Consider the following 24,717-nt stretch of genomic DNA (forward strand, 5'->3'; position numbering starts at 1 on the left):
GATTTCCTGAGGTTTCAAGATGCTTTCAAGACTCTGGCCCAAGTTCAGACACTTTATATTGGTCTGCATGAATAGGTGTGTTAGGTCTGTGTCCTCTTGGCAAGTGTGTCTATGTGTAATCCTGCCGTCACACACGCCAAATCTGTCTGAAAGCTCCTTGGCAGGCCGAGACTGATATTTAACAGCTTGTTTAGCATCACATGATACCCCCTTCTCAACAAGCCCGCTTTTCTCTCACTTCCTCTCTTTTTATCTGTCTATCCTCCTACATTCCAACCTGTAAAAATGTTAGCAGGGCAGTTTTTCACCATTTTATGAAAATAGAGTCTACATTTAACATGAAAATATGGGGAAGTAATAGCATATGATGCAGACCACATTCAAACCCCCATCTCCAGTTTTAGCACCACAGCTTAATGCACAGCTTAAACAAGTGTGCTAATATATTTTAAGTATCACTTGATATTATCTGTTCAAAGTTCTCTGATGTAGGTTAATGAGCGACGACATGCAAACCTTTTAAAATTTATTTTTGTTTATTTTTATTTTAAATTATTTATTTTAATTTTATATATGTTTTAATATTTTTATTAATTATTATCTTTTCATCAATTAAAAAAAAAAAGCAATTCCCATGCAAACTCCAGTTTGGGAAACCCTGCACTAGGCCAAATTTGAACAATTTGTTAAACAATTTGTTGCAACTGTGTCATAGGGGGTGCATGTGAGCACCTTTTTGACTGATTATTACTCATGGTTTTTCTCTTAAAAAAAAATTCTCTTCAAAGAATTTTTTTTTTTTACATTTCAATACACAAAGAAAAGTAAAAAAAAGAAAATAAAAATATAAATTAGAAATGAAGATATGCTTAAATGCAATGTTTTCTTATGTTTTCCCCTCATCTTGTGATTCGGCATGGCAGGCCAAATCAAAGGTCATCACAGGCCTACAGGCCTACAGGCAACACAAAACAGCACATATGTATACGTCTCTAGTTAGTAAAAGTGGGAAAATATAGTTTAATTGATAACATCGCTAAGGAGATTCATTCCCGTCTTTGCCAAATGAATAATCTGACTTAAAATCATCATTTTGTTTAAACGTTTTTCACATTATGTTTTCAACACAAATCAAAAATGTTATTTGTAGTCCCATTTCCACAGCTGTTAACATTTCTTTTGCTTCATTGAATCTGTCTTCTGTTTCTGGAAGATTAGGTCCATTCAGACAGACGAATGTGACAAGCAGGTGGCTGTGGAGACAGCAGTGATTAGCAGCAGAGAGAGAGAATTGTGTAAGAGTCGCAGCCAATGCCCTCACTTGTGTCTGGCATTTGGGTAACCTTCACTGACAGGGTACAGAATGCCAGGATGCCAGTTTAGAAAATGTCATACCCATTAATGTTGTTTACAGACCAGACTCTTCACTACCATCCTGGGCCATCTACAGTTATATATTTTCAAGTTAGTTATTGTTGTTCAGACAACAACAAAACTACACTATAAAAAATAGTTAAAAAAAATAGTTTTATTTGCATATATTTTAAAAGAAAATTGTTCAAAATTTCACGTTTAATTCAAAGTTTACATGCTTTTTCTTTGTAATTAATTGTGAAATGTGCAAAACATTTCTGTACAATTTTTTTTCTACACCATTGTATTTTAGTATTTCAAATGATTTTTGATTATTTTAAAATATAATTTTAATAATTAAAAAATATAATTGTTAAATAATTTATTGTATTTTATAAGTTACAATAATGGAAGTAAGAACTTATCATTTGATTTCAGCTATATTCAAGGCCCTTTGTTATACTGAAAAAAACTTTGATACCTGTCATTGCCATATGAACCTGGGTACCAGAGCAGTTTGCACACAGCACCACCTTTTGGTCAAAAGTAGTATTGTTAGGTGAAATTTACATATATCTGCTACATACACCTTTCATAACATGTTTATATAACCTATTCACCTTTTAACGCATGTCTATATATCCTTTTAAAACATATGTCTTCTTAAAGGAATAGTTCACCCAAAAATGAACTATTGAAAAATTGAAAAATGAAAAATTTTGTCATCATTTACTCACCCTCAGGTCGTTCGAAACCTGTATAAGTTTCTTTCATATGTTGATCACAAAAGAAGGTATTTCGAAGAATTTTAAAGAACCAAACAGTTGTTGGTCCCCATTGACTTCCATTGTAGGGAAAGAAATACTATGGAAGTCAATGGGGACATTCTTCATCTTCTTTTGTGTTCAACATAAGAAAGAAACTCATACAGGTTTGGAACGACATAAGGGTGGAAATAAATGATTACAAACTTTTCATTTTTGGGTGAACTATTCCTTTAACAGAAGAGAAGCAGTAGTTACATGGACTGGAGTGTCTGGGAGTTCAACTGTGCAAGTGTGTGTGTGTGTGTGCATGTTGTGAGCAATGACGCAAGTGTAATGACGCTCTCGGCTGTCTGTCAGATCCCTTCTCAACAGAACAGCCTGTTAACTCCTCCCGGAACAAACATCCATCCATTCTCTCAATCACTGAGCCAACCTCTCCATCTTCACACTCTGCCTCCATCTGAATGGAAACAGAAAAACATTCATATGAACTACTGGAAAGATTTAAGAAGAGTAGGGACATTTGATTCAACTCAAATGTGACTTTTCAGGTCAGATTCAGTTCATATACTATGACGTAAAGAGCTAAGTTACAATCTGTACAGATTGCAGAAGCACAGAAAGCCCCGGGTTTCCCATATAGTATATGCAGACATCAAACAAGCTTTCACAGACTTCATCAATATTTTAATGAGTTTCCCAGCATACTGTTTTCTCTCTGCACTTTAGAAGACAGCACTCTTTCAGCATGGGTTTCTCTCCACTTTGTTTGAGAATTCTACTTCTGCATGGAGAGACATTTCACCCTAAAATATACTGTAACAGCAGTGGGATGTAGACAAACACAGTCTCTGTGAAGTCGTCTCTCATCTTTTTACTGCAGTGTGATTTTATACTTCATTTTAATGCACTTAATCACTCTGTGACATCAGCTAATGGAGCAGATAAAATGATTCCCAAACAAGAACCCTGGCTGGCATGAGGGGCCCTTTGGCACAGAGCATGGGACCATTTATTATCCATGTGATATTACCAACAACACCGTTATGACAAAGCACTACCATGTCGAACGCCAGGGCTGTCCTGCCTCATTACTGGAGAGCTCAGACTGAATATGTGGGGGAGAGTTAAAAGAACAGTTCAGCCAAAAAAAAAAAAAAAAAAACTGCATTCATTAGAGAAGCAACAATGTATCATGAGCATCTTTTCAGTGAATCATTAGATCTGGTTCACAAAATAGTGATTTGTTCATAAGTATATCTGATTCAGTGTTTTAATGATCAGGTTAATTATTATAGAATAAAGATTTAAATTTCAGCTTGTTTCTCAATGATATTGTATTAAATCAGGTGGCTTAAGGATATCATATTGACTAATTTGACTTCAATTGGTTCCAATCCCCATTATGTGTACTCGCATGGAGAGACAAACAGTATATTTTATAAAATTGAAGAAGCAAAGTCATATGAGTTTGGAATATGAGCTATATGAAGATCATAATCATCAATAACTTAAGCTAATTTTGGTGAGTTCTCCAGATTGGAGACATGGCATAATGTTCTGCGTTGACAGAGTGAGTGGATATTAATGGCGACACATCATTCATGCTGCTTGTGTTGAGGTGTGTATGTACATTGAGCAAAGCTGCAAAATAAAATGCAGTGATCGTTAAAATAACTGCGGAGTCTACATAGCACAAATGTATGATTTCTGAGTCTGACCTCAGCAAGGAATGCAGGTGGTACTGTATGCTGCCTGCAAGTATAATTTAAATCCTTAAACATATATTTCCTGTGCTTATAATAATTTCCCTTAAATCACTGCATTGGTTACTCATATAGATTACATGGCAGACTTTTTCTTAAATCTTCTCAAATAATAAAATCCAGCTAATCCCCTCCCCAAAAACAAAACAAATATATATATATATATATATATATATACATCACCATTCTAAAGTTTGGGATTAGCTGGATTTTATTATTTGAGAAGACTTAAGAAAAAGTCTGTTAAATATAATTGCTGAGAAAAAGATACATTAAAGAGATGGAATTTGGGATTTTTCAAATGAGAAAATGAGTTCCCTACCTAATCTAAGTTCATATTTACTATTTTTACACATTTTTTAATAATTTGCAAGTGAAGCTATTATGCTAAATCAATCACTCACAAACAGAGCAGTCTTTTTTGTAGATAAAGGAACATTTTAGCTCATGGACATTCTTAGGATGACCTCTGGTTGGACTCATCGTTGATTCCTGTCTCAGCTGCATGTGTGCAGCCACAGTATTACAGCCTTCGGTCTGACATTACAGGGCTAGTGTCAGGCACACATCACTGCATAACAGTTTGTGTTTTGTATCCGAGGCAACTTGCTGACTTAATGCTGGGTTTTAGAGTGAGCAGTAAATTGTTTGTTGCTTTCATGATGGCTTACTGTGTTATGAGTTATAATGGCTTTTATGAGTGTCCCTTTCGGAGACTGACAGAGAAAGACTGGGTGAGAAATGTGACCGAGGGTGTGTGTGTGTGTGTGTGTGTGTATGGCTACATAAAGTAGAGAGGTTGTTTTACAACTGACAACTGTTTGGTTAATGGGAGAAGGAACGGAAAGAGTGTGTGTGTGTGTGTGTGTGTGTATGAGTCTATGTGTGTGCAACATAGAGTCTGGCTGGTTGGTAATGTGTCCAGTGTCTCTGACAGTGACAGGTGCCAGAAAAATCCTCTCCACTATTTTAGTAAGGGCTGCCTGAACTTCTCTGGCTCCATGTTTTTCTAAACAAAGAATCTCATTAGGACTTACCACACACACACACACACACACACACACACACACACACATACGCACACACACACACACAAAATAGATATCTAAATATATACCTTACTCTTCAAAATGCGGATGACCTGACTTCAACAGGTAAAAACCAAACTTCCTCTTCCTGTTGCTAAAACATACTCTGTTAAAACTCTTAAAGCAATAATCCAGATTAAATGCAAATTAAGATCTACTGACATCACCTGCAGCATGCTGTCAGTTACCATAAGTAATATTGGTAAAGCTTTAGTTTTGGGACCAATTCTCACTGTTAACTAGTTGCTTATTAGCATGCATATTACTAGCAAATTGGCTGTTTATAAGCACTTATAAAGCACATTTTAATGCCTTATTCTGCATGACTTTAGATCCCTCAATCCTACTGGTAACACTATTTTAGGGTCTCTTAACTAGTTGCTTATTAGCATGCATGTTAATAGAATTTTAGCCATTTATTAGTAGTAATAAAGCACATATTAATGCCTTATTCTACATGACCTTATTCTACACCCCTAATCCTACCCAATACCTAAACTTGACAACTACCTTACTAACTACTGATAAGCAGAAAATTAGGAATTTACTGAGGGAAAAGTCGTATTAAATAGTGAATAAGTGTTTCCTATTCTAAAGTGTTACCATCCTACCTCATACCAAGACCTAACAACTACTGTACTAACTATTAATATGCAGCAATTTATGAGTTTATTGAAGCTAAAGTCATAATTAATGGTTGGTTAATAGTGAGAATAAAGTATTGTAGAGTACAGAATATATAGTATAATTTGTTCAGTAAAATGCTGTAAAATCTAATAGTCTTTTTGAAGTAAGACTATTTATGCTCACGAACATGAACATAAGACACTTCTTTCAAAAACATTTAAAAAATCTTACTGACCCCAAACATTTGAAAAATAGTATAGATGAATGCAAAAATCATGTGATCTTTTTACCCATCCCTACTAACCAAATTTTCATTATCTGGATAAATGGACCCTTTTATTGGAAAGTGTGGATTCACTTAAAGGGATAGTTCACCCAAAAATGAAAATTCTGCCATCATTAACCTCAATTTGTTCCAAACCTGCAGTAGTTTCTTTCTTCTGTTGAACATAAAATAAGATATTTTTGAAGAATGTGGGTAACTTAACATTTTCTGGTCCCCATTGACTTTCATAGTACAGAAAAAACATTTGGTTACCAACATTCTCCAAATATCTTCTCTCGTGCTCAGCAAAAGAAAAAAAATTCACACAGATTTGGAACAACTTGAGGGTGATAAAGCAAAAACAATAAAAACCGCAGTAACTTCATCAAAGCAACATCCTCCTATAAATGAAATGCTCAAATACTTGTGAAACGAATCTGCTGCTTTGAGGTCAACCTGTGACTTCATCTTCTTGGCTGTGAGAATGACATCCTGAAATGACATGTTCAGGCACGTAACCCTTGACCCCGAGGGGCGTCTGCCACTCCTCATTAAGGCAAACCCACAGCTGCGGAGTGACTGGCACACACACACACACACGCACACATGTTCACAGACAGACAGACTGGCAGTCTCTGTAGAGGTGTGTGCGGACCCCTCCTCTGCTGTCTTATCCTCCCAATGGGGATCAGCAAAGCTATTTCCAGCATTGCAGCGCTTTAACAGCTCCCGGAGACTATGCCCAAAATAGCACACACAGGCTCGCTGACTGACACAGCATTCACACACAGAGCAAGAGAAGGAGAGGGAGGGAGAATGTGCCGAAAGACAGGGTGAGACATGGACAGGAATATAAAGTGATCACCGTAGAGAAGCAGAGCCGTAGATGTTGACTGCACATGCTCACTCTAGCGGTCTAAGTGAGCCTGCTTAGAGTGAACAAATGAAACTAATAGAGCAGAGCAAGGCTCATTAGCTTACAACCGAGCTGTAGAGCACTGCATCTTCTCTTGCCAGAGTTCAGGTATTGGCAGGTCACCCCAGCAGAAGCACTCCTGCCAGGTATCCACAGAGAAAGTAACATCAGATGTTATGCAACAGTCTGAATCCTGATTTCTAAGAATGGAGTTGACTGATTAGAAATACGGGAGATCCGTTAGATTATGGATTCCTTGTAAGTGGACTACAAGTCACCGGCCTGATTAACCTGAGCCCTCGTACTGACCTCTTCTGTGTTTAAGAAATATGCGGCTAGTAATAGTCTTACTCATTCTATATTTTACAATCTAGGAAAGATGGGGATAAATATACATTAATATCCATGCAGAACAACTGGACAAGGACATTTTGAGTACTTATAATGTTACTGAATGGTTTCAATATATATGTGGTACTCACTTTGTACTCAAAAAGTAAAGTCTGATACCATACTGATTTAATAAACTTTTTCTGATATTTTCCATGGAAAATTACTTATCATAACAATTTGAATTGAACAATCAACAAAAACTTTAGAATATATTTGGTTTGTGTGTAGTTTTGTATTATATGCATAAAAATGCATGCATATTACTGTTACATGTATGCTGTGTAACAAAATTGATGTGCACAATTAACATTGAGTTGTAAGAATTACAGAACCTCAGACACTTTGAACTTCTGAGATGGACAACACCAACACGGTGTATTAACATACAGACATCTGTCTCCACATCCCACTGAGAGAAAATGCAGGAAAACGCCTCTCTCACATATGCATCAGTGCATTTTCAACCCCTTCCTTCCCTCACCCATCCTTCCCTTCACTCAACTCACTCAGAATGGTCAATAGTGGAATATAATGTTCTACATTAATGCAAGTGATATTAACAGTCATGTTTGGTATCATTTGAATTGTCTCAGGGCAACTGGTACAATGGTCTTATTCTTATAAGAAGTAAACTAAAAGGTAATACAGATCCTAAGAGTTTAGAGAGATTTTGCATACTGTCGAGGGCAGGTCAGTTTCAAGTGGTTTCCATGCAAAATTACCTTTTGTCCCAAAAGGTGTTAACTCGTCAATGCAAATTCCAATCGTTAGCTCCTGTCTCCATCTCGGGGATGTTGGTCTTGTTCTGGGGTACTTAAGGAAGTGTTGCAAAAGGATCGGGCGATCTGTAGCCAGAAGCCCGTAGTGTGGTGTCTCTATACTTCACACTATGTATTTCTATAAAGTCAGGTATGCATCTTTTACTCGTAGATTTATCTTTGAGAATTCGATGTTTTGTATTGATATGATCTGATATCTCTGAATTGGCTATGTAATTGACATAATACATATTTACCTGACTGATAATAAATTGTTACATTTGATCTTATTCTGTTTTACTCTGTAATTATTGACTCTAGTAGAATATGTTGTATCCTTGTTAGAGACATGAGCACCTGAATGAACGAGTAAATATAAAGTAAAGAGTCACCAGAATAATCAAATATCAGAAGAATACTAATTAGAAATAGACAAACAACCAATTTGCATTTCAACCTAAATTCGATGTTATAATAAAATGGAGTCAGATTAGATATTAAAATGGAGTCAGATTAGATATTAAAATGGAGTCAGATTTGAAGTTAACCTAGACTGAACAATTTTGCGCGCTGAAAAGGCCGAACGCGCAGGAAACCTTCACCCACGATTGGATACCGTCCTTGGACCAAATTTGTGGACCTTACAGTGGTGACCAACCTCCGTGATCTCCCTACCTAGGCGAGTGACGTCTTTCCAGCGCAATTTTGGTTTCATTCACACCGAGGATATGAGGCTTGAGCTCCTTCTTCCCTGTCTACAACTGCTGTGGTAAGTTCGTTCCTTTTATTTTTAGAAGAGTCAGGGAAAGCTTTTTGCATCTCACATATAGACATTTTAGAACGGGTCGACATACCCATTGTTAGACCGGAGACCGTAGAAATCCGGTGGGAAGAAAACTAGCTGGGAAACATGACTTTTCAGGGACAGTACAGCGCCAGTGTAGATCAGGAGATCATGGAAATTCAAGCCTTACAAATAAAAGACACCCTCCTTCGTTTAAACGATAAAGGATTAAACCTTAAGTGGAAAAACAACGAAATCATATCTTGGTTTTTGGCGAAGGAGAAAAATTGGCATCTAAATCAAAATATAAAAACAACAGCTGCCATCGTCTACTTGCTTAGGAAAACGACCTAGAAACATTAGCCGAAAATGAACGCATGATAGAGAGTATCAAAGAAATCGAGAAAGCACGTTCGGATGAATTACAAAAGCTTAGAGCACAGGTCGAGGCGTTTATATACGAAAGACAAGGTTGGGCAAGAAAAAGTGAAAACATGGCAAGAAAAATAGATGCGCTCAAAAGAAACTCAAAGCCGGCAATAATTATATATCAGCCCTTGAAGACTGCTGTGATAATGCAGGCTTCCGGTGGCTGCAGTAAAGAAAGCAGCACTGGATGAAACTTTTGATTCTGAGGAAAACAGTGATAGCGATGATGATGATGATGTTGCTGCGTTAGGGAGTCGGACACGGAGAGAAACTCGTAACCGAGCTCCCGTTCAGAGACATGAAGAACGAAATCAGCGAAGTCCGATCAAAGCAAGAGCAAAACCCAGCGAAAGACCACCCAAATCAATCAGAGTCGCTGTACTAAAACCATGACTAACGCTAACGATGAAATAACCACAATTAGCCGTCCATTAACATGCGAAGAGTGTACAAAACACAAACAAATCGTGGGAATGATGCCCAAAAGAGGGCCATTCCAACCCTACTGGGAAACACTGATGTTACAGGCTACAGTGTTTAAACTAGAAACTAGAGATGTGTGGCAAATAGCACTCCTTACGATCCCTGAAGAACTAAGATCGAAACTAAGCCCAGAGATGAAATCCGGTGACATAATCAAACGAAATAATAATGAAACCGACGAAAGTATCTATGAACGATTAAAACAAGCATTGCTAGATATGAGGGACCAACGACCGCGGATTGGAGCAGGATACTAGAAATTAAACAGGGAAGCAATGAACCGTTTGAAACATACGCTGAACGTCTGTGGGTGACATACAAAGAACATTCCGGTCTAGAAACTGCAAGCCGTGATCACGAACCGTTATTACAACTCATAAAGAACAATGCTGGCACTCCAGTCCAAAATGCATTGTCAAACGGAGTAGATCCGTCCGAAAACACGTTCAGAACGATAGTAGATTGGGGTTCGAGGATAGAAAACAGATGGAAATCAAAGGCCCTCAATATTGCATCTGCACAGGGGTTAACAGAAGAGAAAAGCACAAATTATTCTAACAGAAATGGGGCTGAAAAGCATGTCCACTTCTTGGAAGAGGTGACTTGCTGTGATGACTCTAGAACTCTTAGTTCAGGGAAAGCATGTGCCACTGCTCAAGATAGCGTGCCAGTTTCAGTTCTTAAGGTGATGCAGCACAATAATGGCACAGAGTCATGTACCAGAATGCATGGTGTAAGAGAAGCATTAGGGAGTCATGAAAAACCTCAAACTTCAGGAGAACACAGCAGACAACCCTATGGCAAAGACAGCAGGTTTTGTAGTTCCTGTCACAAAATAGGCCATACAGAAGAAAAATGTTGGGCACTGGGAAGGAGTAGACCTCCACCTTATTTTCTGAAACATAGGAAATCACTTTCTAAAGGCAAAGATCAATTGTTTACATGTAACAAGTCATCCTCAGGTAAAACTCTTAGTGAGTTAACTGCATTGCTCACACAAGGCTTCCAGATACTGACTTCACTTGCTAGTGGGTTAGCAGCTTAATATGTAAATATCCCAATTTCAATGATCCTGTTTTATTTTCAAATTTGTAATTGTGCTAAACACAATGTGCACATATAACACACATCATAGATGTTTGTGCTACTACATGTACACATAGACTAGTTGAGTTTATTCTTTAAAAACACATGACTGCTTTACTGTAAGTGTGCGAAAAACACTTAGGTTTAAGGTTGTAGATGCTACATGCATACTAGACCGTGTGTCTTCTGTGAAATTGGAATAACTGTTATACTGGAATTACATAGCAATTTTAAGTTGCATGTGTGTCTATCTATGTTAAATTTGTTTGTCTCCTGAGTGGTACACTCTGCTATTTTCCATAGCTGCAGTTAAACCAGGTACAGGAGCATAGAATTGCTATATGGCCACAGAATGTTTTCACAATTGTCTTAACAATGAAAATGACCAGCAAGACCAAATGAAATAAATAGGCCTTGGAAACGTAAAACAATGACTGTGCATTGCATCAGCTCTGAACCTGCTCAAACTCCTCAACACCTTTTTCATATTCAAATGAATTAACACGTGAATGCAATTTGTGACAACTTAGATCTTGTTGCAGATTGATATGCTACCCAGTGCCAAGAGGAGGAGATGTGTCTTCATTTTAATAGTGTGGCACAAGCGATAGCAAACCAATTCATTCTTCGCTGGGTAACACCAACCAAAAATTAATCTGATCAGAAGGACTGATTAGCATTAATATTCCACAGTTAAACACCAACTGATTTTCTAAATTTACTAGAAAAAATAATGAAAGGGAGGTGATTTTAATAGTGTGGCACAAGCGATAGCAAACCAATTCATTCTTCGCTGGGTAACACCAACCAAAAATTAATCTGATCAGAAGGACTGATTAGCATTAATATTCCACAGTTAAACACCAACTGATTTTCTAAATTTACTAGAAAAATAATGAAAGGGAGGTGAAAAATACTCAAAATTAACTGGGTTCTCTCAGTATTTGTTTCTGTCTCAGGTTGACCACTGCAATTCCTTGAAAGTGAGATACCAGGAAAGCACCTGATTCCAGCTACATCAAACCAGGACAGCGGAATTGTCAGAATATAACCTGAAATTGCGAGAGATGGGTGCAACGACTCTTCAAGAGGCCATTCACACTTCACAATAGTACATTACCACACAAATCTCTACATGGCCTTCGGATTAGCACGGAACTAAATTTTGCAACACAGATTGTTAGAGATTAGACTCCACCCATCTCCCAGACATGAGCACAGAGCACACACATTTGCATCATCACCTCATCTATACTAACCAGTCTGAACACTACGCATCACAGAAGACAGTGATGGCTTAGATTTCAAATATGGTACTCCACTAAAGACCTATTGTCCATCTTCACACTAACAGAACAACATAGCTTCACACACATAGGACAGTAGAGCTAATCCCATGATGACAATCTAAAGAAAGACACATAATAATTGCTATTTACAACCGTCATCTCATGGGAAGCACCTAATATACATATGCATGATTACCGTCACAAATCGATGATGTTAAATTATGAACAAGGCAAATCTGCCATGAAAATTCAAAAGGTTATTGGGATGTCTTGGCAAACCAGAGGGCCCGCTGGTTTCCCAACAGATCACTAATAACAGAAACATTATCAAAATGATTAAACATGGAGTGCGGACACTTCTGTTGATCAGCTACAAAATGTACAATTTGACTATGGCATCGAATGTGACTTAGCTTGCATGACACACACACACAAACACACACACACACACACACACACACACACTATTACAAGGGATCCAGGATCTCCATTCTTGTATAAAACCTAAGCACACTTTAGATCACTACCTTGAAATCTTAGGTGACTTGCATTGGAGAACTATATATGTCTATACCTTTGTAATTGGGATTGAATATTTAATATTATTATTATTGTCATGTTTTAATGATGCATACCAACTTTATAAATATGTAAGTTACACTGACTTTTTGCTACTTTTCATTTGAGCCACTCAGACCAAGCATTCTTTAATTCCACTACCATTAAAATCCATCAGAGTGGTAGTGAGGAATTGGCTATTTTAAAATGGGACCACCTTATGAAATGAGACCTCAAAAGACACCTGAGACCCAACGTACCATTTGCACTTGTTGACATGAACCTACCGTATGTTTTTTGCTTTGTTATAAGTTCTTGTACCAAATCTCACAGCTTTCTTCTCATTTTCAATGACATAAAGTTCATCATTGTTCAATCGTGAAGTCATTAAGATGCTGTTTAAATGTCTCACACAAAGCAGTGTGTAACCAGCGAGAACCCTTCACCTGTTGGAGTCTGCCCAGCAATCTGTACAATTGAGGTGACAAGATTCAACAAAAGAGGCAAGAAAGTCCTAGGGAAGGTGTCACTAGAGACAGAAGTTTCTCCATGATGGAACGACTCGTCAAGCAATAAAAGGCCTGGATTGATTCAATGAACTATGCACACGGGTTGTCCTCAACCAGACATATGAAAACCTGAACCCATTCATCCACCTGCTGAATTCAAGCTACATGCACCTGCTGAGACTGGTGTACACAAAGGCCTTTCTAAAGGCCTCTACAACTGCAAATACTACATCACAAGGACCACAAGTGTCTGACAAGTGACCTCTTTGGGAATCATATGGAATTGACCCACGTGGTCAAAGGGAGGAAACTGTAAGAATTACAGAACCTCAGACACTTTGAACTTCTGAGATGGACAACACCAACACGGTGTATTAACATACAGACATCTGTCTCCACATCCCACTGAGAGAAAATGCAGGAAAACGCCTCTCTCACATATGCATCAGTGCATTTTCAACCCCTTCCTTCCCTCACCCATCCTTCCCTTCACTCAACTCACTCAGAATGGTCAATAGTGGAATATAATGTTCTACATTAATGCAAGTGATATTAACAGTCATGTTTGGTATCATTTGAATTGTCTCAGGGCAACTGGTACAATGGTCTTATTCTTATAAGAAGTAAACTAAAAGGTAATACAGATCCTAAGAGTTTAGAGAGATTTTGCATACTGTCGAGGGCAGGTCAGTTTCAAGTGGTTTCCATGCAAAATTACCTTTTGTCCCAAAAGGTGTTAACTCGTCAATGCAAATTCCAATCGTTAGCTCCTGTCTCCATCTCGGGGGATGTTGGTCTTGTTCTGGGGTACTTAAGGAAGTGTTGCAAAAGGATCGGGCGATCTGTAGCCAGAAGCCCGTAGTGTGGTGTCTCTATACTTCACACTATGTATTTCTATAAAGTCAGGTATGCATCTTTTACTCGTAGATTTATCTTTGAGAATTCGATGTTTTGTATTGATATGATCTGATATCTCTGAATTGGCTATGTAATTGACATAATACATATTTACCTGACTGATAATAAATTGTTACATTTGATCTTATTCTGTTTTACTCTGTAATTATTGACTCTAGTAGAATATGTTGTATCCTTGTTAGAGACATGAGCACCTGAATGAACGAGTAAATATAAAGTAAAGAGTCACCAGAATAATCAAATATCAGAAGAATACTAATTAGAAATAGACAAACAACCAATTTGCATTTCAACCTAAATTCGATGTTATAATAAAATGGAGTCAGATTAGATATTAAAATGGAGTCAGATTAGATATTAAAATGGAGTCAGATTTGAAGTTAACCTAGACTGAACAATTTTGCGCGCTGAAAAGGCCGAACGCGCAGGAAACCTTCACCCACGATTGGATACCGTCCTTGGACCAAATTTGTGGACCTTACAGAGTAAAAAGTTGAATATAATAAATAGGTCCAACTCTCTCCATTAACAAACTATTGACTATGACATTTGTCTCAATAAACTCCTAATTTGTTGCTTATTAATAGTTAGTAAGGTAGTTGTTAAGTTTAGGTATTGAGTAGAATTAGGGAAGTAAAATATGGTCATGCAGAATATGTGCTTTATAAGTACTAATAAACAGACAATATGTTAATAATAGGCATGCTAATAAGCAACTAGTTAACAGTGAGAATTGGTCCATCCATATACTAAAGTGTTACCAATAAATAATATATAATAATAACATTTGACCCCTGAGGGCATAACAATTTGAGTGAAAAGTTAAACCGAACAACCAACAAGAATTTAAGAATGTATTTGGTTTTTTCATCTTTTTCTTTAATGGCAGAAGTACTTGAGCTGCATGAAAAATCTGATGATCATGTTCTCCAGCATGATTTCAGAATGATCCAATGAGCATCTTGAGTTTGAAAACAAGAACATCTGACCGTCTGTACAGAGTCACATTACCAATTTCACTAATTTGATTATTCGATTAGTGACCTAGAAAGAGTGCAGAATCTAAAGTATTTATTATTCATTTTATGTCACAGTATTTTTTATATTTATTCAATTCCAAAAAATGTTCTATTGATAAAATATTATCTTAATTAGATTTTGAATTGCAGATTTTCACCCCAACTCTACTGTACAAGTGAACAATCATATGACAGATGCTGGTGTGAACGAGTTCAGGCCATTTTGGTCTTTTTCAATTTTTCATTCACTCTGTGCTTATGAAGTAAATCTTGTGATGTTTCCTAGTCTTGCACACAATATGCATACTAATCTGATTTTAAAAAATGTTACTGTCTGCACTCCCATTTTGTGACTAAGAAAATCTTGTCTGTTATTTTAGACAGTGTCATCAATATCCAGAATTGGCTTTTTATGCACTGATTTAAAACTAAAAAGCTAAACTAAAGCTGGAGTAACTGAAGGAAAGAAAGAAGGAAGGAAGGAAGGAAGGAAGGAAAGCTCATATATAGTCAGTCATCTAAGTGATGAAACGGCACTCTCATTTATGACCTTGTTTCAGGTAACTAATGCGGCGTCAGCGATTAGTGACTAATGCAGAGCTACATGTGGAGTGAATTGCTCAGGTGAGATTAAAGAAAACCTGGAAAGACCTCAGCTTCTGAGGGCTGTTTAAAGGATTGCTGGGAACAGAAGCTTATGGACGCACTGACATTTATTGTCAAGACCCCTCAAACAACGTTTTTACAGCCAGACGCAGACACCTGATATTATGCTTGCCATGGCAATGACATTCAAACGGCTGAAGACACCGTTATCTATCAACAGGTCCTCAATGTTTCACAAATTGAAGTGCTGCACATTAATCAAGAATGCAGAAACTTACCATTTTTCTTCTGTGAGAGCACATAAACGAAGGCACACTGAGCTTTTGCGCTCTCGCTGAGGCTTCCAGAAGGAAATGAGTTGTCTGCTCTTTGTGACTGGCAACATGCCACCACATAAACCTTACATTCTCTTAAACAACCTGAGGGTCAATCCATATGGAGCGCAAAGAATGAAAATAAGCTTTTAGAGAGACAGCCAAAAACTCTTCAACTAAATAAACAGGGTCAAAACTTAATGTACAACCACAACAGACCTAAACAAAACTGTGTGATGGCAAACTCAATCTACTTCCTGCCTGTATCATTTCAAGAAGGACTCACCAAACAAATTCAGTCAGTTTTCCCATAGCTCCTGCCAAACGATGCTGGTAAAACAGGTATGAACACAGAAGACCACAGAAGTCTGGACAAAGAGTGACTGGCCCATTTTATTAAATTATCGTGGTTGTGCAGAGGGGGCGTGATACAGCTTTGGACTAACTTTGGTTTCATTCATCAGGTAATGAAGTTCTGGGTTCCTCTCTACTCAACCGCACAAGCCATCTGCTTTATCAGAGCCAGCTTTGTTCGGTTATCCTTTGGTCACATTTTTGACTTGGATGAAGCTATGACTAAATGTAATTACACTACTTCCTCAATAACAAACAGGCTAAAGTGGAATTTGGTTCTACTATATTAATCCATCATTCTTGACCCAAGAAATGAGCTGTCAGGAGTTTTCACAAATAGATTAAGACGTTCTAACAGCCACTGTGTAGTAAACAGATCTTACCTTTGCATGTGAAACATTTTATATGGAAGTGCTTGGATTGCACCCGGAGAACCTCTCCCTTGCATGGCTCCCCACACTTATAGCACTGGATGACCAGTTTTCCTGGTGGATGGTGCGGTTCCTGAGGATGGGCCACTGTTAAAGAACACAGAGACATAGATTAGCAAAGATTTACGTTTTGGAAGTAGCCTACACTGTTACACAGATAAAGAGGATAGGATTATCCCATTAATGAGCTTCAAACTCACAACAAAATATTTAAACAGCTGACATTAACAAGTGTATAAACAATTGGTCTGTAGCTACCTAAAGATAAAAAACTGCTACAACCTACAGTATAGCTGTACTACATAAGTAATTTGATCGTGACATTGAAATTGCAGCCCAGCGATGGATTCTGACCACATTCAACAAGTAAAAGCTAATGCTAAAGCTAATGTTGACAAAATTCTGTCTCACACAAATCATGGTAACACTTTGCAATAAGGTCCCATTAGGTTATGTTAGGTAATCCATTAACTAACATTAACAATGAGCAATATATTTGTGGCAGAGCTAGCTGATCTTTGTTATGTTAGTTAATAAAAATACAACTGTTCATTGTTAGCTCAGGTCCAACAAATAATGTTAAAAGACACCACTTTTGATTTGAAGTAATGTATTAACATGACTGAACTTAAATTAAATGCTTTAGTAATTTTCATTTTTTTACTTTATTGCAATGTGTTACCTAGATCATTTATAAAAACCTGCAAGTAATTCAGAAAAAAATAAAAATAAATAAATTTAAATTATATTACTGAGACATGCATTTCACAAAAGGACAAAATTGAAGGTGAGTGAATCTCTAAGAGCATTATAAACTATTAGTTAAAATACAGCAGGTTTTAAATGGTTTGTAATGTCCAACTACTTTTTGAGCAAATGGCAGTGTTATATAAAATTGAAACCTTAATTATTTTTATAATTGGCTGCACTGTTCCTGCATTTAAGCACTGCTGTTATTTTCATAGCAATAAATATGCATGTAGATGCAAAACTAATAAACACGAGGCTGAACCTCAACTAGCCTTCATTACATAATGCTTGTAACCGGCTAGAAAGTGTTTCAATGGGCCGATGTCCGCGATTTGTGTGCTATCACAGTGTGTGGGTGTAAGAGGAGTGTTAGTAGGTGTTGGGAGTTTTTTTTTTTGGAGTAATCAGCAGGACAAGCTGGCTGCCACGCAGTGGTTATCACAGCCACATGGAGAGGTGCTCACACTTGCTCGCACGAGTCGTGTTGTTGTTTACATATCTGTACTGCTCATCACAAGTGTCATTTAGAGTCGGTACAGTTGCATAACGAAGGTCATGAGTCATTTGTGCTTTGCCGTTTACTAACTTCTGACATGTTAGCCTGCGGACACAACAGCATAAAGAATAATTAAACCAAAATCATTTTCGTTTTTCATTTTTGGGTGCACTATTCCTTTAAAACATAAACACCACTATAAACAGACATTAAACCTCAAGTACGCTCTTCAGTTGTTTATAATCTTGATAATTACATATCCTGAAGGAGAGCAGACGTTCCACAGACAGAAATAATGGATGAGCTGTGTGCTGAGGCTCACAATACTTCAATCTGTTTCTCGCAGTATCTGTGTTTGCGTACTGAGTTTCACTTAAGGCTTTACTGTGCCATATTTGTTCAAGGTCATCAGGCCAAGACAGTGTCCACTCAAAGCTGCTGTTCTAAACCTGGTGGCACTCAAAAGCTAAAGTTAATTCGAACGAAAAGAGCTCTGAACCTTTCAGAGTGGCTTCTCATTAGCGTGACTACAAATCTTTAGCGTAACTTTAGCTACAAATCTTTCCTTACTCTCGCTATCCTTCCTCCTTTTGACATTTACTGCTACTCTTAAAATCACAGGAACCTGTACTCTCCGTCTCTCTCACTCCAGAATGACACTTCTTCACTTTATATCTCCTGTTCAATTGGAGAGTAAACGCATGCCTCTCTAATCTAATCGTTGGCCACTTGAAAGCATGTGCAAGATTAAAAATAAAGAATCTCCCTCCCACCATCACTCGCTGCTCCTTATCAGGCCATGTGCTTACATAATATTGCCACCCAAAAGAGTCTCCACTATGTAAATAAAATGTCAAATCCTGTATGTCTCCTAATCATATATTTCTTTTGCTGTCACATATGCCTCATGACTTAATTAAACTCATATTAAATTCATTAAAAACCTGTTTTCAATAGCTAATACTAAAATTTTTTACATTTATACATATAATTTTTTTAATTATTTGAATTATTTTTTAGAATAAGTACATATTTTTGTTTAAATGTCATTTGAACAAACAGTCACTTGATAAAACTTGTGAACCTTAAAGGGCACCTATTATGCCCCTTTTTACAAGATGTAATATTGGCCTCGGGTGTCCCCAGAATGTGTCTGTGAAGTTTCACCCCAAAATTCCCCACAGATCATTTATTATCATATTAATGTAATTTCAGCTTTAATGCAAATGAGCTGCATATGTTCCTGCCCAGTCTCCAGAAGAGGGCGTCGCGTACGTGTCTCTCTCTGCATTGCATATATGCAGCAATAAACACAGCCGGTAGAAGAAACGTAACAGAGCGAGCGAACCGGTGTTCAGCCGTACATATGGGAAGCCAAATGCACTGAAATGGGACGAAACAGCGCAATGTTACAGAGCTCGCGCACGGATCAATGGACGAGCCGCGTGACCGCGTTACCGAACGAATCTCGCGCTACGAACGCACGAACTAGTGACAAGATCAGTTAAAAAATACTTAATGTACGCACACAAATATGGTTGAAACGCTAAGCACTAACGATATGACATTCACAAAGGAGTCTGGAGTGATATACGTATTTAGGTAGATTTTGAGGCGCATTACCTTGAAAAATGAAAATAATCCACAGCGTCCTCAGCTGCTCAGATGTTTGGAGAAAATGAAGACTCTTATGTTCATTCTTACATGCAAACACAGAGCATTGGGAGTGCTTGTGAGACATTGTTGACGTTACATCTGCTCGCCCGCGGAAAAAATGAAGGACAGTGTAACCGCTGAGGGCGGAAACTATAGCAATGCAGGGCTGTCAATCAACCCCCTTGGCCCCGCCCTCCGAAATGTGACGTCACACTGCGGTGAGACTCAAAACGGCAGGCCTAGTGAGACTGACTTGGTTTAAAGCGGATTAAAAAATGAGTGGGTGGATTTTTATTATTGTAGGGTGGTTGTGTTCACACACTGTCAACACACATTTATGTCCAAACACCATGTAAGTGGATTTTGCATAATAACTCCCAGCTCATTTTAATTTCGACATAACAGAAAAATCACAACTGAGGACATCAGACTGAGTGAATCTGATTCAAACCATTAAGTTATGAGGAAACTTGCATTAAAAGAGTCAAGTGATCATGAATTGGACATCAAGGCTTGTGTTCTGTTCATGTGTGCACAAGAAACTGCCATGCAATCTAAAAAGCTATGGTCACGCTAGACTTTGAGTGCACAAAATTTCTACAGACAATATGAAATCACACACTGTGATGTCTTTCTGAAAAAAACAAAAACAAAACATAGTTCCACATAAAATGCATCCAAAATGTAAACATGCAATCTGCTCCAAATTACTGCAGTGCTGTAATCCTGCAGATCTGAAGTTTGTGTACTTTTAATTCCGATAAACTTCATGCTGTGACGTATCAATCATCTGTTGGTCATGCATCATCACGTGATACAAATTTGAAGGTTCATTAGACTTGAACTTTGAATGCAACATAATTTACAAGACCTTGAGTTTTCTGTCTCCCACATTTGTACGTGGTTTAGCTGCCCCATAAATCACTACTTGTGTTAAAAACACTTGATCAAGGCTAGCACTGTTGGTTATTGCACAATAAAATATGTAAGCCTGTTTCCACCATGGAATGAAAAAAAGGTTACTGCAACTTTTTACATCACGATTCAGACTTTTTCTCCTGCAATTTCAAGTTTATGTCTCGGAATTCTCACAACTTTTTTCAGAATTCTGAGTTTACATCTCGCAATTCAAATTTTTCACAGAATTCTGTATTTACATCTCACAATTCTATTTTTGTAACACCACCACACACTTGAACGATGCAAATGTCACATTTGAAGTTTGAATGCACATAAAAATTGCCCTTATTTTAAGAACAGTAAGGAAGTTCTTATATGCGGTCAGTGTTGGGTAAGTAACTCTAAAAAAGTAATTAATTACTAATAACTAATTACATCTTCAATAGTGTAATTAGATTACTGTACAAATTACTCCAAAAAGTATTTAATTACTTATTACTTTCTAAATCCTATATCAACCTCGACAAGTTAATGATACAAGGACAGACATGAAACAGTTCTTTGAATTATTTCAAATAAATAATAATTAACTACATAAATTATTCTGGTCACACTTTAGATTAGAGTCCAATTCTCACTATTAACTAACTATTAAGTATGACTTTTGCCTCAATACTCTCCTAATTACTGCTTATTAATACTTAGTAAAGTAGTTGTTAAGTTTATGAATTGGCTAGGATTAAGGACTTAGAATAAGGTCTTGCAGAATAAGACATTAATATGTTTTTAAGTAATAATAAACAGCCAATATCCCAGTAATATTCATGCAAATTACCAACTAGTTAATAGTGAGAACTGGACACTAAAGTGTTACCAATATTCTTATTAACTCACCAAATTATTTAAAGTGAAAAGGGTACACAAAAGTATGCATTTTAAGGTTAGACTTTAAATTTTTTTTTTTTAATGTTAAATCCACTACTGTATAGTATATAAATGTTCTACAGTCTATACAGTATTAAGTTCAATTACATAAGAAGTAACTGTAATTAAATTACAGAAAAAATAAGAGTAATCCCACTTTACTTTTAAAGTAATTAAAATACAGTAACTAATTGCTTAGTAACTAGTTACACCCAACACTGTACGCGGTATAATGTAAAGAAATGGACAACATCCCTTATTTTTTCTTTGCTGAAGTTGTCGTGGATGACAGGAATTTCCCCTCTGTCTGGACGTGGTGGTGAGCGAACCACTAATCAGTAACGATAAGATTCTGGCAGGGTTTTGTGCTCAAGAATGTTCCTACCAGCCCTTGAATCTGAAGCACAGGATTTTGTCTTAAACTAGCCCCCTCCACCCGAGACAGCTGTTACTATAGCAACCAGCCATACCAGGGCGGTAACAGCATGACACCGGGAGCTTGTACGGTGGAACCCCAGAGTGAAGCTGCAATGTTGACAGACAACGGCAAGCTAAGAATGAATGTTTCGTGTTTCAATCATGCAGATGGGCTAAACTAGGAGAGTTTCCTGACATATGCTGTAACTAGTACAACAGCTCACACCGTAGCTAAATTAGGCAGACACACAAAAAGCAGATTTGGACACTGCTACAGTATGTGTTCTCTGCATTCAGCCAAAGGCAGAGTATGCTACCTCTATTCTGTCACGCTCGACGCAGATGTGAGGGAATGTGGGCAGGTGGTGAAGAACAGCACAGCTAAACACTGAGGCTTCCTGAAACACAAACACTATGAGCCTCATTCATGAAACATGTGGCAAGACATATTTACATGTAAAAAGGCTATAAAAGATCCTTAAATTGTGGCACGAAAAGACTGGTTTTATGAACAGTACACAGAAATGTGATTGCCTCGTTTTTCATGGATAAGATCAGCAGTATAATTTAAGAACATGGTAAATGGTATGAACAAAATCTTATATCACCCTCATGGCATGATGCTACATCAAAAGGAAAAAAAATGATATTCATTTTGAGTTTTATTGGAGATTACATTTAACCATTATTAAATTATTAGTGTTTTTAAAGGTTGACTACAAAAGTAATCTGAATGTAAAAATAGGCAATTAGCATGCACAAATAAATTTCCAATAAATAATAATAGTAATAGTGTGATATGTTATTACTGCTACAGTTATTTATTGCTGTGATGGCAAAGCTTAATTTTCAGCATCATTACTCCTTACGTCTTCATTGTCACATGATCCTTCAGAAATCATTCTAATATGCTGATTTGGCGCTCAAGAAATATTTCATATTATTATATTGAAAACAGTTGTGATGCATTTTTATGTTTCATTGATAAATATAAAGTTCTAAAGAAAATAATTTATTAAAAGTAGAAATTTTTCTACCAATATAAAACTTTTGATCAATTTAATGCATCCTTGCTGGATAAAAGTATTAATTTATTTTTAAAAATCATACTAAACATAATGTACATTCAATAAACAACTTCAGAATATGTAATATGAGTTTAAATATGAGTTTAAAAATACTGAAAACTGTACAACTGATTTAAAACATAGTACTAAATCTAAATTCTGATCAACGGAACATCAACTGAATTCTATATTAATACAGTTGGTACAAATGCATTTGCCACAGTATAGCAAAATCTCACACGGTATATGCTGTCATAGCACCCAGCTCTACTGCTGCGCAAAAACAAATGAAAACGCAGACCCGTGGTGATTTAATGTATGCTATCTGTCCATTAACACACATGAAACACATGATACACATGAACACATTTAAAAACTCGTGATGGTGTTAAGTAGAGTTTAACACAAAATTATTGCAGGCTGTGTAAGTAGAGAGGGTTATTCAATCCTGAGGCAAAAGTGTCTTTTGAGCTCAACTCGCGTTCTGACTCAGAATGAGTGTGTGTATTTGTGTGAACAGAGTGAGTCAATGTTTTACTCCTCACCACTGCCTCCAGCAGCCATTTTCAAACTACACATACAATACATTCCTCCTCAACTCAGACCATGAAGGTCTAAACATCCTTTTGTCTGAGAGATTGTTTCACCTCTGCTAATTTTAGTAGAGTTTAACCTTACAACAACCCTGTACTAATCTCAGCATTAGCTCACCTCTCAACTCAATACATGACCCCTACTAACCTTTTGCGCTCTGGCCAAGTACAAACGACCGGTCAATCCACACGTGTCAGGGCTGGATGCTAAAGAGAGCTTGTTTTAGACACAGACCCGGACTGATTGCTGTCTTTTGGCCACAGGTAATGCGTTCAAGGTGAAATATTCATTTTTCATAATCATTTTGTATTGGATTGATATTATATTTGTATTGTGATGAGCATCTGGCTCCCCTCCAGTCAACGTCATGCCGGCCCTCACATTGCTGGCCCACATCCAGACTCACAAATAGGGTCTGTGGCCAAGAGGAGGAGCGAGAATACGGAACAGTGTTGGCAGTACCTGATAAATATCGTCTCTCATGACCGCTGCCATAAATTCAGTTGACATCTTATAGACACAGAACAGATATCAAAATTCATATGCGCCAGATTCTTCAGGACTGAGAAATACACAATATAGTCAATTAGTTTTTATAGAAGTGTATGAAACAAAATACACTACTGTTCAAAAGTTTGGGACTGGTAAGATTTATATATATATATATATATATATATATATATATATATATATATTTATATATGCCATATGCTCACCAAGGCAATATTGTGAAATATTATTTCTATTTTCTATTTTATTTCAAAGTGTAATTTATTCCTGTGATGGCAAATCTGAAATTTCAGCAGCCATGTAATAATTCTATGAAAAAAAAAAAAGTATTATCACAGTTGAAAACAGTGTTGCTTAATAATTCTGTGGAAATTTGATATTTTTAAGGAGAAAAAGAAAGTGCAAAAGAAATAGAAAGTGTAAAGAAGCATTTATTTGAAATATAAATATTTTGTAACATTCTATTTGTCTTTACTGTTACTTTTGATCAATTTAATGGATCCTAGCTGAATAAAGGCAAATTACCTCAAACTTTTGAAAGGTAGTGCACTGTCTTAGAAAGTGTTTCTTGCTATTTGTGAAAAATAGATGCAACTTCAAAGTAGAACATATTTACACATACTGATTGTATCATAGTATTGATTTTCATCTTTCATCTTTCATCTGCAACTGCTATCGTACTCTTTGAAC

The 24,717-nt window shown here is 36.9% G+C and overlaps 1 protein-coding gene across 22 annotated transcripts in view; it reads right to left on the bottom strand.

Moving 5' to 3' along the window:
* Window positions 1–24,717, bottom strand: part of ablim1b (actin binding LIM protein 1b) — an 82,042-nt gene that overhangs the window by 32,292 nt on the left and 25,033 nt on the right. For 4 of the 22 annotated variants that reach the window (XM_058794279.1, XM_058794277.1, XM_058794267.1 and 1 more), the window contains one exon: window positions 16,666–16,800. In XM_058794279.1, coding sequence (XP_058650262.1) covers window positions 16,666–16,800 — 135 coding nt within the window. Of the gene's footprint in view, window positions 1–16,665; window positions 16,801–19,582; window positions 22,118–24,717 lie in introns of those variants that run through there. The other 18 variants (XM_058794276.1, XM_058794264.1, XM_058794261.1 and 15 more) reach the window with 11 other exon arrangements.

The sequence above is a fragment of the Onychostoma macrolepis genome, chromosome 12, assembly GCF_012432095.1.
Source record: "Onychostoma macrolepis isolate SWU-2019 chromosome 12, ASM1243209v1, whole genome shotgun sequence".
In the NCBI taxonomy this organism is placed as follows: domain Eukaryota; kingdom Metazoa; phylum Chordata; class Actinopteri; order Cypriniformes; family Cyprinidae; genus Onychostoma; species Onychostoma macrolepis.